This window comes from Ochlerotatus camptorhynchus, unplaced genomic scaffold (assembly GCF_037179485.1).
Source record: "Ochlerotatus camptorhynchus isolate MF236.1 unplaced genomic scaffold, CSIRO-AGI_Acam_v1.1 ptg000033l, whole genome shotgun sequence".
In the NCBI taxonomy this organism is placed as follows: domain Eukaryota; kingdom Metazoa; phylum Arthropoda; class Insecta; order Diptera; family Culicidae; genus Ochlerotatus; species Ochlerotatus camptorhynchus.
Genome location: NW_027040524.1, coordinates 3,725,887 through 3,740,812, shown reverse-complemented (window position 1 = coordinate 3,740,812; position 14,926 = coordinate 3,725,887). Strand labels below are relative to the sequence as shown.

The window sequence follows — 14,926 nt, the reverse complement described above, 5'->3', positions numbered from 1 at the left end:
TAACTGAAATCTCTAATCTACCTACATAACCCATGCTTTTAAACTACAATTTAACGTGTTTCAAGTACTTCTGGCTTTTACATATCTTATCTTATATCTTTGTTCGTCCCAGATGACACCTTCAAGTGACTAAAATGCTTCACTTTGAAGTTAGTTTCCAAGCTAATTTTAAATTGTATATTGTATAGGGTAAATGTTCCAACTACGCTCTCACGTTTCCACTATGTGGCACCACAAAAATACATATGGATATGTCACAATAGAAGCACACCACAGTGGAAATCCCGAGCCATAGTTCAAACACTTATCCCAAATCAAAATGAAGCACATATAAGATTAGTTACAATACCATGTACAAAAATGATGTTTAACATTGTTTTCTGAGTAATACTTCAATGAAAACAACAATGAAAGCTTGTCACGCAAATAGAAGGAGCACTGTTGGGCACTTTCTGAAATATTTCAATAGTATAATTCCCTTGCAAACCCAAATAAATCTCTCTGCGTAAAAAATAAATAAAATAAGAGTGATTTGCGGCAAAACCCGCCAGTATCACACCCAACGTCAGTGCCTATACGTAAGCGTACTACGACGCGGCTCTCAATAAAAGGAGTAACAAGTGTGATACTATCACTGCTAGACTAGATCTTTGGTTCTCTCATGCAGCGGTTTATCAGAGAGGGGAAGCTTAGTAATCCCCATCGCCTGCCCATGTCGCCATTCTATCGCGGCATGAGCCAGCAACGCCGACCATAAACCTACCGTCTCCAACACTCCACTATAAAGCATGAAATTAAGCCCGCCCACCAACAGCAAGGTGCAAAAACTAGCCAAGGGGAGGGTAGAAACAGACTTCGCACAAGCCATTTGAAGTTTGCATGTAAATTACTATGGGCAATCTCAACTTTGTGTTCATTGCCTTCTGGTCTTTTTCCATATTGAGCTGTTCGATAACCATTCTTAAAGAAAATTTTCTCAGCCACAAGTTTGCTGAAGATCGTTTCTATGTAAAACGAGACAAGAAAAAGTTATGAATTATTTAAGAGATTGGTAAACTTATGACATGATCAAGCAGCTGCTCTGTAGGCAACACTGTATTTTGCAGTGTGACATAGTAGCCATGATTTTTGTGTCCTATTCAACGCCCCAGAAACACCAATGTTGCCTGCTGAGCAGTTGATTGAGCATGATCATAAGACATCAGCGCATTGAACCATTGATAACTTTCGATCCTTGCATTTAATCAAAACGTGATCTTCAGTGAAGTTGTAGCTGGGAAAATTTCCTATTTTTTCCATTTAAAAGATTTTAAAGCAAACCGATATGGTGAATTATTAGATAGACATGAACAAAAATCTTGGTTTAACCATAGTAATTCCCATACAAACTTCAAATGGTTTGTGCCATCCTCAGTTTCTCACCAAATGGGTTCAAATTTTGAGAGGTTAGTCAGGATCCGATTTGGAATCGTTTAAGTATTGTAGAGCGAAAATTTCAAATTTTGCATCACTCTAATCTAGGCATGGAAAATCAGTTGCATTCATTTCGTGCATTCATTTACATTCATTTGCCCCTAACTTTTTTCATCAACAGAATTCCGCAAAATGATGTACGGAGCTTTTGTAGGTTTTGTTATTTGAATATATGAATATATTCAATATATGAAGAAAATCCTGGAAATGTGTTTGAGCCCTTCGCAATTGTTTAATGCTGATGAATCCGCATTATTTATTAAACTAATTTCATTCCGAACGGTTGTCTTGTGGGATGAAAAAGCTGCTGCTGGACATAAATTGAATCGGAATATGGACGGAACCCTGCAATTAAAACTTATGTTCATCGGCATGTCTGAAAATCCGCGAGACCTCCCCCGTGATAAGAAAGCTCTACCGGTATCTATATAATTATAGCTCAAAGAAGGCTTGGATGAACAGGATCTTGTTTCGAAAGTGGTTCGACGAGGAATTCGTCCCCGCTGTGCGAAAGTTCAACGAAGAGAACGGGCTTGAACCAAAAGCACTTCTTCTTTTGGACAACTGCTCGGCTCACCATGATGCATGTGATCTAAAAAGTGATGATGGGTTGATGCAAGTCATCTAAAGGGTGATACGGTCAAAATTTGGTCAATATCAACTTGACGTATTTCTTTCAATTTTGCATTTAAAAAATCTGAACACCCCTCATTTTGAAGGTGTGTGTGTGTAGAATGTTGCTATTTTGATTTTGGAATTCACTCTTCAGTTGTCAAAGCAAGAAGAGCAGCGTATCAAAATTTTGCTCGCGCATCGCGAAAATCCGAGCTACTCGCACGCAAAGTTGGCAAAATCGCTAAAAGTTGCCAAATCAACCGTTACAAATGTAATTAAAGTGTTTGGGGAACGTTTGTCGACAGCCAGGAAGTCTGGATCGGGGGGAAATCGAAAACCGGAAGCCGCTGAGACGACAAAGAGAGTTGCCGGTAGTTTCAAGCGAAACCCTAACATCTCTCTCCGAGATGCCGCAAATAAGCTGGGTGTATCGTCTACAACCGTGCATCGAGCCAAAAAACGAGTCGGACTATCGACTTACAAGAAGGTAGTGACTTCAAATCGCGATGATAAACAAAATACGACGGCCAAAGCGCGATCCCGGAGGCTGTACACGACGATGCTGACGAAGTTTGACTGCGTGGTAATGGACGACGAAACCTACGTCAAAGCCGACTACAAGCAGCTTCCGGGACAGGAGTTTTATACGGCAAAAGGAAGGGGAAAGGTAGCAGATGTTTTCAAGCACATGAAACTGTCAAAGTTCGCAAAGAAATATCTGGTTTGGCAAGCCATCTGTACCTGTGGCTTGAAAAGCAGCATTTTCATAGCTTCCGGGACTGTCAACCAAGAAATTTACGTGAAAGAGTGTTTGAATAAACGTCTGCTGCCTTTCCTGAAGAAACGCGGTTGTTCCGTACTGTTTTGGCCGGATTTGGCATCTTGCCATTACGGTAAAAAGGCCATGGAGTGGTACGCCGCCAACAACGTGCAGGTGGTTCCCAAGGACAAGAACCCTCCCAACACGCCAGAGCTCCGCCCAATTGAGAAATACTGGGCTATTGTCAAGCGGAACCTAAAGAAGACCAAAAAAACTGCTAAGGGCGAGCAGCAGTTCAAGGCAAACTGGCTTTCTGCGGCGAAGAAGGTGGACAAGGTGGCTGTACAAAATCTGATGGCAGGGGTCAAGCGTAAGGCCCGGCAATTCGGATTTGGAAAAGCGGAAGCCTAACTGAATATTTTTCCTGAATTTTATACTAATTGAACTTGAAAAAGAAATTTAATTTGATTTTTTAAATAAACGATTTCACCGATTTACACGCGTTTTCCCTTGACCAAATTTTGACCGTATCACCCTTTACTTGCCACCCAAAGTCACTAGTGAGTGCCATCCCATGGATCAATCCGTTATTAACACAATCAAAACGCGCTATAAGAGAAAGTTGATGCTAAAGTTGGTTCTTGAAGACGAACATCTCCCCTTCAATCAACGACTGAAAAATATTTCATTGTCACTATGCATGGATTGGTTGGCCAGCTCGTGGGATGAGGTATTTGCATCAACAATAAGGAATTCTTGGAATAAACTGATTGATGAATTTCCAGAATACGAGTATAATGATTCTTTGTCTGTTGACGATAACCCCCAAGACATCAAGTTACTCATAGCTGCTGCAGACAAAGCAGCCGGTACCAATACGAGTGAGAGTGACGTTGATCGCTGGCTCAATGATCAGGTTGTTGATTCGGAGGGAAATATTTTAAGTGTAACAAGTCATCAGTGCACCGACGAAGAAATCATAAAATCAGTGCTACAACGGTTAGATGATGCAACATGTACGAATGAAGAATGATTGAGTGAAAATGTTCAGGGAATGGACGAGCAACAGACGGTCTACGATGAATTTCCAAACAGCAAACAAGATTGTCCTAAAGTACTTAAATCGTTGGAAAATGTGATTGGATATGTCAGAGATGACCTTCAAGAAGTCACTAAACTGATATCACTGCGAAACAAACTGATTGATGTTGAATGGAAGAAGCGTAACCTGCAATTATGTTTACTTGTTTGAGAATCATTCTTTCAACAATAAAGTTCCTTTGAATCGCAATATTCGTCTCAAGACCCCTTGAAAATGATGACGTTCAAACGTCAATTTGATTTTGACATAAGAGTGCTTTTTAGTTGGGCCATGCCCAAACTAGCGAACACCTACCTAACGAGCACCAAACGAGCGATTCTCCGCTGTATAATGTCAGGATAGGCGTGTAAAATGTATGAGATAGCTAATACTGTCTGCCACATCTTTTATTTTACAAAACTTATGAATTGATTACACGCTTAAAAAATAATTCCATGAATGACTTTAGTTACCTTTCTCTCCGGGAGAAGGTATTACTGTTGCGTCTATTCAGAAACATATGGGAATTCGGGAAGTAAACCATATTGTTAATTTATAATATTTGCTAACACCGACAAACCGACATGAATGACCATAGAAGTTACCATGACATTTCTGCTCAAAGCATACTACTGAAATCTGTCCCCATGTTCGTGGAAAACGTTTAGTGAACGCACGAAAACGTGTGCAAAATTTACGAGATGGTTGGTGTCTCATCTATTCAAGACAACTTATTTTTATCTAGATAAAAATATCCTTTGGTTTCTACAGATCGGATCGTTGCATGTTTAAATCAACCGTTATAGGTTTTTCAGCATAAGTTTGCCAGTTTTCCGGTGAACCTAACCCCATCTTATTTCGTACACATTTCTTGGGAATCAAACATTATTCTGAGCAGATTCTCTGAACAACTTTGAACTTTTCTGAGATCTCTTAATTTCCTGGAATTAATACTACTTTCTCTGAGGTTTCCTAACATTATTGAAGGATTCCAAAAGCATTATCAAAATTTCCATTTTTTTTAAAGTTCTCATATATTTGCTGGACATAGCTTAACTACTCTGTTCCACAGTGCTGAGACGAAGTCGTTACTATCGATAATATCGGTCTTATTTTCGGTAGTATCGGTCGGATTTTGGTTATCGATATCGGGCAATAATTAAGCAATACACTTTAAAAGTACTCTGTTGCTTTCCTGCGTTTATTTTGCATTTTAAAAACTAGAGGCATCAACATTATGGAGAAAAATGAATTGATTAAATCATTCAGGATTGAGACTGCTTCTAGATCTACTCAAAATTCATCCTGTTTTTGAAAACAAACACTGTGATGGCACCGAGGATGCAACGCTTCAGTGCCGTTTGGTAAAAACATGGAAATCAACTCTGCTGCTGCTCCCAGTACCGAAAAATGTCGCACGTCATTGGTTTGATGGAGTCTGGCGTTTGCATTGTTACCCTTCGGTTCTTGTGACGTTGAACCATGCCTTCGAGGTAACTCTATATCCCATTATCACTAGGGATCTTGCTCAGAGCTCCTCGCTAACAACATCGTCTTTATGGATCTTTCAGCTGGAGGTAGGACCATAGAGGTAACTCTAAGACTAGTAGGTCCCGAAGAAACGTGTTCAACTTTTTGGCTCAGCTCTGGTACTCTCTTCGGTCCCAAACTAATCGATACATAGGAAAATCCACGAACCCCTCATTTTATCTGTCAAACTTTCATAGCAAATCAAAACAAACATTGTATAGTGCTAGAATTTTGACTAGAATGGGGTACGTTAATCGATTTGCCTGGAACCAATAGGCTAGTCAAGTAGTGAGCCAATTTAAAATCGTTAGTTTCCACCGGTTGGTAGGACCATGTGGATGATTATTTCCGTTGCAGCGTTGCGTTCATCACCACTCTTGAAATAAATATCTTTAAACCGAGGATTCAGAAACATACTTGGTTCATAAACAGGCGAGACTCGGAAGTTTTCAAGTCAGGATTTGATTTCTCTTAACAAGGATGCTTGGAAGTTTTTTTTCCATCCGATAATACTGGCTTCAGGCAGTTTATGATAGGCAGCACCCGACTTAGTGTCGCATAATTTTCACCGCTCAAATATTCAGTTACTTCATTAAGAGGCTGTAGTAGCTTGATGACTTCTTCCAAATGTCTTTTTCTCTCCAATTTAACCATTTCCGTGAAGCGATCTTGTTCCGAAATAATGATTTGTATAAATTTGTACAGCTTTAGAACCCGTTAAAAAATTATAAACTCCGAGTTTCATCTAGTTTCAATGAAGTAATTATCAGAGGTGTTCTTTTAGCATCATCTTCAATCTGTAGCTTGTGCAGTTTATCTGTTGCGATTGTTGATCTCCGATTAAAGGCAACTATCTTCTTTACTCTATCTATCAGTTCCGATAGATATTTTGTAGTTTCAAACGATGTTTTCGCAACGAGATTGCTTGCATGGACTAAACAACCAATATGTTTATCATCAGAGAATGTATCCGTAAACAGATTTTAACATATTAGATGGAACAATCATGCTCAATGTGGTAGTGGTAAGCGTGACTGCTTTCTCACCTCAATGGGTCTGGTGATTGACACTAGATTGCGGAACAGAGACCGACGTTAAATAAAGGAATGATGATGTTATTTGGGGATTTTCCAGTGCTTAAGAATTTCCTCGAAGCAAGTTGAAAGGTATGCACTATTGTGCCGCTCATTCATGATATAAATGCCAAAGTCAATTGTTTAGAGATATGTAGAAATTTGAGGGCTAAAAAGTGACAAGTTACTCCCAAATAGTTCCTACTGGTATGTCTATCGGTTCAGATGTAGGTAGTAATGGTCAAGTCTTTATCTTGAATTTTTGTTTTGACACACTAGAGTACTTTCGAATACTTGTTCGTCAACTAGCTTTGTCGTGAGCTAGAGGTTGGCAGTTTTGTATTTAGGTGCCAGAATTTTCAATAAATTAACAAAGCCCTCGTTTTCCACAATCGAGAACAGTTGATAATCTTTCACAGTCATGAATGCGATCGCTGCGTCAATTTATCTGGTGTTTTCGGTCCATCATCTATAATGTTAAAATTTATTTCACATTATTAACCCGTTTACGCTCAAGTCGTTTTTGACCTCCGGACAATGTGCGATTTTTCTAGGAGTACCGCAAGGATTATTCGCACCACATTATTTGAAAGCAAGATGTTAAGGATATTCCAAGGATCATTCGTTTCCAATTTCTGTTAAGAGATGATAAAAGGAACAAAAATGCTGATCGGTAAATAGATCACTGGGTGTTAATTTTTTTTTCCTTTGGTTTGTTTTTTTTCCGTCGATCTTGTTGTCCGTGCTGAGCACCAATGCTACCGACGTGCCAGGAAGGCAGCTCCCACACCTGGACCCTACCTATCGACCCATCAACTCATGAACCGGGGACCAACGGCTTTACTTCCCATCCGAAGGAAGGCGTGATCAGAGATGTTATGCCTCAGAACATCCCAGCGGCGGCGACTGGGATTGAACCCAGGCCTGCTGGGGTGAGAGGTAATCACGCTTACCACTACACCACCGGCGCCGTTCACTGGGCGTTAATGGGTTAATAATATATTGTAAAAATTAGTAGTGGGTGCCATCCTTTCATTTGATATTTTCATCTTTGAAATCGGCTCAGTCCACTAGCGGTCCTACGTCAAGCTTCCGTTCGTGCCCCTAGGCACAGACCCTTCTAATTTTTTTTCCTTACATTGCCACTATCAACAAGGTATAAAAAGTAACAAGGACTAAGATGCGTTCCTTTGATTACTGAAAAATCCTGTTCCCCTAGTTTGAAGTAGTCAGGACTAGAAATCGGTGGTAGATCTTACATCCAGTAACGTACCACGAAAAGGTGATCTACCAACGTTACGGGGCATTGAACCTGACTGATTTGAGCACTGTACCAACATAAGTTATCATACGTAGTTGAGATATTCATATGTTCTTGCTTAGAAAGGAATAAACCCCAAACTTGTATGATTGTGCCCCGTAGCTAAATAATATTTGAATTTATTTTTACAAAAACGTATAGGGTTTTTTATTTTTGTATTGGAAATTGAGTTTGTTTTGGTTGAAGCCATTTGGTACCAATTTATTATTCGCTTGTACTTTAAACGGATAAGTGCAAATTCTTGACAATATGGCTAAATCTTCCACGGGTCTTCCCTATTGAAAATGTACATGTCCATAAAATCTAGATTCATCATTCACGATTCCATCATATTCGATTAGCTGGAGTATTGGAAAAATATGCAAAGAACTTTACTAATATCTTCGTCTATATGGAGATCTTTTTAATATTCCCTTCTGTCTACGAAGGATGTCTGAAAGAATATTCTGTTACCTCTGCAACGTTCCCTCGACATCTAAAAAACGCCCCTAAGTTTTAAAAAATTTCTTCAACTTTTACGAACTTCTTTAAACTTCTGAAAAGACCCCCATCATCGACAAATATTCTTGAACATCTTGAAAAGTTTCTTGTAATTTAACGTACTTCACAAAACTTCCAAGAAGTTCATTGAGCTTTTTTAAAATAAGATCTATGAAGTTCTTAGAAGTTTGCTGAACAATTTTTAGATCTTCTACAAAATTCCCTGCACTTATATCAAATTTTATTCAGTTCCTCAAAATGCTACGAAATTCGCAAAATTTCTACAAAGTTTTCTGCATTTCTACGTTTTTCACGAAGTTTCACGTATGAAATTTCTTGAACTGGTACGTAATTCCCTGAACTGTTCCAGGCTCATGAACCTCCAAAAAAGTATCCAGAAATTATATGAAGACCCCCGAACAATAATGCGGTTCCCTGAAATTAAATAATGTTTAACTTCTACCAGTGGCGTTTCCATAACCTCAATCTATCTGTCCACAAACTCACAAGACATAAACAATTATCAAAATATTGCTTGCAATGGATAGATATCGAGTAAACTAGAAGATTAATTGTATTTTTGAACCGATTCGATTATTAATATGTCATTAAATCTCATTTTGAAAGTTGGTGCACAGGTAACAAGTGAGATTACGGGAAGCCACTGACTTCTACGAAGCTCACAATCCATAAATAGAGTACCGACTTCTAAGCAGTTTTCTGAACTTTTTTTTAAAGATCCCTGAGGTTCTTCAATTTTTTTTAAAGCTCTATGAAGTAAGTTTCGTTAATTGTTTCGATGTTCCCTGAGCTTCTTAGAAGTCCTTGAAGTTTTACGAAGTTCCTTGAGGTCTCTGAACTCTTCGCCAATGTATACAGCCTGAAGACGTCTGATTATGCTATTGATTAAATGTCGATATAATATAAATTATCGACGTTATTTCTGCAAGTCTACAACATTAAGAGAAATAGACATTCATAAAAATCAATAGAAATAAAAAGTAACCTCGCAGCTGCTTGACAACCGGTGTATAAAAAAAACATTCAAAAATTCCTGGGTAGGGGGGGGGGGGGGTAGTCTAGATAATTATGGAGGGGGCCTGGCCCCCTTGGCACACCCATTAGCTACGCCAATGCCTACTCTATATATTTGTTTGCAACTAGTGCGCATGAATTCTTAGCTTTTTTATGTTTAATTAAATCATTATGGATTTGGAAGGAATATTGGAACATGGTGCCTCCTTAGCTCTATCAATAAAGGCGCAGCTATGGCGAGATGGACCGAATCCGGTCTTAGCCAAGTCGTTGATACAAGCGAAGAAAAAACAAGGCGCAGCTATAAATCAAGACCATGGAGTGACAGGGTTTGATTTCCAGCCTGCGAAATTTTTCGACTTCACTAAAGTATCATTGTATGTGTCATACAATACGTATTTATTCGGAAGCAGGTGATTTACAGGTCTCGGTACAGGCTTAGAAAGTTCTCAATAAACACTGTGGCGAGATGGACCGTGAGCGGTCGTAGCCGTTCAAAAGGACACCACAAAGAAAATGAACACTGTTGAGGACAGGCGTAAAGTTTCAGTTGCGACTAAATAGTAAAATAAGGAGTTATCTTGTTAGATTCTGATACAATGTCATAGGTACTTGAAAAACAAATGAAATAAACTTAAACATTTTGTTTGCACCATGGATAAAATTCGACAAAAACAATTATAATTTCAATCACTCACCCATGACTTGAACCCGGCAGATTGCACAGGTGTCGCACTCCACGTCCCAGCTCCACATTGCCACTGCATTCCACTTTTTAAGGGTGAACATTTTGTCGGGCTTGACGTCGTCGAACTTGTCGCATGAATTTTCATTTTCATCCCCCATTTTCACAAAATCACTCAATCTGTATTTTCACCTAAAAAAAAATGCAATTTCACTACCGAACACGATCAGAACAACGATTATTATTCACAACAGTAGCGAGTACGCACAAGTAAACAACAACAAGAACTGTCAGGATCAGGCAACGTCAAACGGTCTTGTTCTAAAATCAGCTGATCAGCCCAGCCCTTCAGAAATGGTGTCAGAGTGATTGGTACGTACACTCAGAAACAGAACCATACAAATGAAGAATAAAATTTAATATTTTTTGTTTAATTAGTTCCGGCGTTTAATTTGCTCAGTGTATACCATGGCAAATACGAGGGCAAATATACAAAAGATGAGTAGAAAACAAAACAGTTGCAGCTACTGGTATTCATTGGTTGACTTATACTCGAACTTATACATTTTATAAATAATCAGCAATACAGCAATAAAATTTTTCCAAAGGTATTGATGAATTCGACAGTGAGCATGCATAAGGGCCTATACGCGACGATCGATTCTCTTCGTCGATGTTCTCTTTTGTTAATAACTCGTTAAATTTATTTATTTGTTATTTTATTACACAGAGAAAATCGATGAAGAGAATCGATCATCGCGTATTCGCCATTATGCATGCTAACTGTCGAATTTACGCGAAACTGCACCAGTGCATGTGACACCTAGGTTTGAAATCCAACACCACAAAAGTGATGATGTACTAAAAAATATTCCATACGATTTGACAGGTAGCAAAACGTCATTATCATTTTCACATCATTTCCATATGCTGGTCAACCGTCACGTAAATTCATCAATAAGAAGATTTCTATCAGAGTACTCTACTGGCTATTCTGTCAGACTGACTACCGGAGACGTTTCCCAATCCACCGCCCTTCAGACGGGATTTTTTTTTACACGATCTTATATCTCGGCCACTCTTTCTTGGAGCCTACCAATAAAGCCGTGAATCAGGCATAACAGCTTCACGAACCAGTAATGCTGCTTCGGCTGCTCTGCTTCCATTACTGCTGCTGTTGTTGTTACTACAGCCACAAACGAAGTGACAGACGACTAACTGGCGAAGAAATCCATTTAAATAATGTGGTTCACTGTAATAGAATTTTCTTGGAAGCTTATGCCATCATCCACCAGATGGGTTAGTTTTTTTTGTTTTGATTTGAACAAAGCTGATTTTGTGTACAATGATTCTTTGACAGTGTGCAAAGAGTGCGTATCATTTTGTCATTTTTTTTACGCATTTCAGTTTTGAGTAGAGTGAAAGAGATAGAACCAAAACATTCTAGTGCATTTGGTGAAAATGCTAGTTCAATCTAGTAGTAGCACAAACGAAGTGACAGACGGTGCGGCTCGAAAACTTTGGTGACTAACCTGCTATTTCATTTTTTCAGTGTACCACATGGCAACACCACTACTACTGGATTGTACAGGATTGTACTAGCATTTTCACCAAATTTATTAGAATGTTTTGGTTCTATCTCTTTCAGTCTACTCAAAACTAAAATGCATAAAAAAAAATGACAAAATGATAAACTCTTTGCACACTGTCAAAGAATCATTATACACAAAATCAACTTTGTTCAAATCAAAACAAAAAAAACTAACCCATCTGGTGGATGATGGCACAAGCTTCCACGAAAATTCTATTACAGTGAACCACATTATTTTAATGGATTTCTTCGCCAGTTAGTCGTCTGTCCCTTCGTTTGTGGTAGTAGTGTTGCCATGTGGTACACTGAGAAATTGCAATAGCAGGTGCGTCACCAAAGTTCTCGAGCCGCTCCGTCTGTCACTTCGTTTGTGCTACAGCTGCTGCTGGTATCCATAAGTTGACTTATATGAGTGACCTTTATGCTTATATGCTTATTAGCAGACGCCTTACAAAAAAGTGAATGACGATCATGACATAACATTTGATAACGGCACAAAAGCATTTGTAAACAAACTTTTTAAGGTCCTTTACAAGCGAACCAAAGCACGCCCACGCAAACCAATACCACTTTCGGAAAGGTGGTAGTTGCCCCTATCCGATTATGTTGTTGGTTTGCGTGAAAAAGGCCTTAGAAAGTTTGTTTACAAATGCTTTTGTGCCGTTATTAAATGTTATGCCTGATGTGTCAAATTAAATGTATAAATGGTCACATATACCGTTTATGCATTCTTATGGTTTGTCTTATGGAATGTAGGGGAAATGGATGTAATGTCGGCCTAAGTGCCCCTAATTTGGGCCCATACATAAATTCAGCAATCGACCAAATTTTCAATAGTGACCAAAATATCCATTAGTACCGTCCCAATGACGCGTTCATCTAAATAAAATTGATAAATAGCAGATTTTTAGCGATGGGCCCAATCTTCGATCAATTTCCTCTACAAGGCTGATGTTTTGGCAAAAGTGTTTAAGTGAAACACATGAATAAAATAATTAGCTTTCGTGTAGGCCGGCAGACTAAAACAAAAAGATTGATCAAAATGAAAATGTCTCCGGTATGTTCACTGACGGAAGGGCAATGAAGTAGGGTGGATGATAGAAAAAAACTATCCATCTTTATGCAGAAGAAATGATGTCTTCGGTAGGCTCCCTGATAGAATAAGCAGTTGAGAAGGCCGGTACACGGCCAATGAAAACCACCCAAATATTAATTTAGTAAACTCATAAATCGCAACAGCGATGAGTTAATTTGCCTCATGTTTTTCCAGGTTTTTTTTCCTAGGTTTTTCCAGGAAAAAATATAGAATATGAGAATAGTAACGATTGGATTCACTCAGTCTATTGGTACTATTCCTAGACTGAGTAAAATGTTCGTGAACTAAACTCAAATTTGTGTCGTTCTCATAAGCCGTGTGGACGATAGCAAAACAAACATGAGCATGACAATTACCGTGAATGGATGCATTGGGAGGAGAAAAATGCTAACAAACTTCTCTTAAGAAGTGCAGTGAACATTGGCGTAGCTAATGGGGGTGCCAGGGGGCCAGGCCCCCTCCAGAACTATCCAGCCCTCCCAGAATGTTTGATGTTTATTTGACTCAACGGTATCTTGTTAAGCTTGTCAAGTTCGATGTTGCTATTTAACAGGGAATAATAAAATTAGACCACAAACAAAGATTTTTTTAAATCCTTGTTGACTACTTTTCTTATGTTCTGGACTAGAAGAAACAATTTTTAGAAATTATATTATATCGTTACTTAATCGATAGCTAAACAAGAAGTCTTATGGCTCCACAAATTGGCCATGAGCCCAGGGATTTTTCTTTAACTTCTGGGACCTTCGTAAAACTTCAAGGACTTCTAAGAAATTCAGGGAACATCGTAGAAATTGAGGAAACTTAGTAGATATTCTGGAAACTTCACAGATCTTCAGAAAAATTCGTTGAAACAAGGAACTTGGAAAGCTTCTGAAACTGCGTAGAAGTGGAAAATTTATTTATGTTTGAGGAGCTTTGTAGAAGTAAAGGGAACATTATTTTATTGCAGGGAAGCTCATTATTGATCGGGAAACTCTATATAATTTTAGAGCACTTTTTCAAGCCTCATGGACTTGGAATAGTTGTGGAAATTACAACTTCAAGAAATTTCGTTCGTGGAACTTCGCGGAAAATAAACGAGAAACGTTGAAGTGCAGCAAACTTTGTAGAAGTTTTGCGAATTTCGTAGCATTTTGAGGAGCTGCGTTCATATAAGTGTAAGGAATTTTCAAAAAGTTTAGGGAATTTTGTAGAAGATCTAAAACTAGTTCAATAAACTTCGGAGCCTCGCTTCAGTTTAGAGTTTGCAGTTTGTCAGAGATCTTACTTCAAGAAAGCTCCATGAACTTCTAGGAGGTTTTGTGAATTTCATTAAATTTCATTGAACTTTCCAGATGTTCAGGAATATTTGTAGATGATAGGCGTCTTTCCCGTAGTGCAAAGATGTTTAGAGGTCTTCGTAGGATTAAGATAGTTATAAAAAATATGGAAATTGGAATAAATTCATAGAACTTCGTAGAAGTTGAGGAAATTTTGTATGGAGATTTTTCATTAACGCGTCGAACAGCCGTTCGACGGCTTTTTATCTAGAATTCGCTTCTAGCGATACACGGTCATTTCGGCCGTTTCCGCCACACGCGGTAAACACGTAAAAAAACACCGACGTCCCCAACGTCGTCTACAGCGCCAATCGGATAAAGGAAACAAGAAGTGAATACAGAAATATTGTCAATATCGATGTATTGACGTCAATATAGAATGTATAGACTTCTCTGACGATTATGAATTGCACAAGTATTAGTGCAGAGCTTGGGGTAAATTATAAGTATTATTGCAAGAAAACCTTTGATTCACCCAAAGTTCTGCACTAATACTTGTGCAATTCATAAACGTCAGAGAAGTCTATACATTCTATATTGACGTCAATACATCGATATTGACAATATTTCTGTATTCACTTCTTGTTTCCTTTATTAAATAACGTCAGAGAAGTCTATTAACAATACGTCAATAAAAGTGGTGTGAGAGGCTACACGCTATTTTACCCAAATTTGGGTAGTTTTGAAATAGCGTGTACTGAAATTGAAGACAAGCAGCTACAAACTGAGCTAGTAGGAGTAACATCCCGGAAAAAATAACCATACAATAACCATAAAATTATATAAAATCACAACACAATCTATTACCAACAATTGATCCTATCGTATGTATATCATACAAGTAAATTTAAAATATTGTTATTA

The 14,926-nt window shown here is 38.4% G+C and overlaps 1 protein-coding gene across 1 annotated transcript in view; it reads right to left on the bottom strand.

Moving 5' to 3' along the window:
- Nucleotides 1-10,282, bottom strand: part of Roc2 (Regulator of cullins 2) — a 135,917-nt gene extending 125,635 nt beyond the window's left edge. The window contains exon 1 of the mRNA XM_065231667.1: nucleotides 10,067-10,282. Coding sequence (XP_065087739.1) covers nucleotides 10,067-10,214 — 148 coding nt within the window. The 5' untranslated portion in view covers nucleotides 10,215-10,282. The remainder of the gene's footprint in view (nucleotides 1-10,066) is intronic.
- Nucleotides 10,283-14,926: the final 4,644 nt, after the last annotated feature.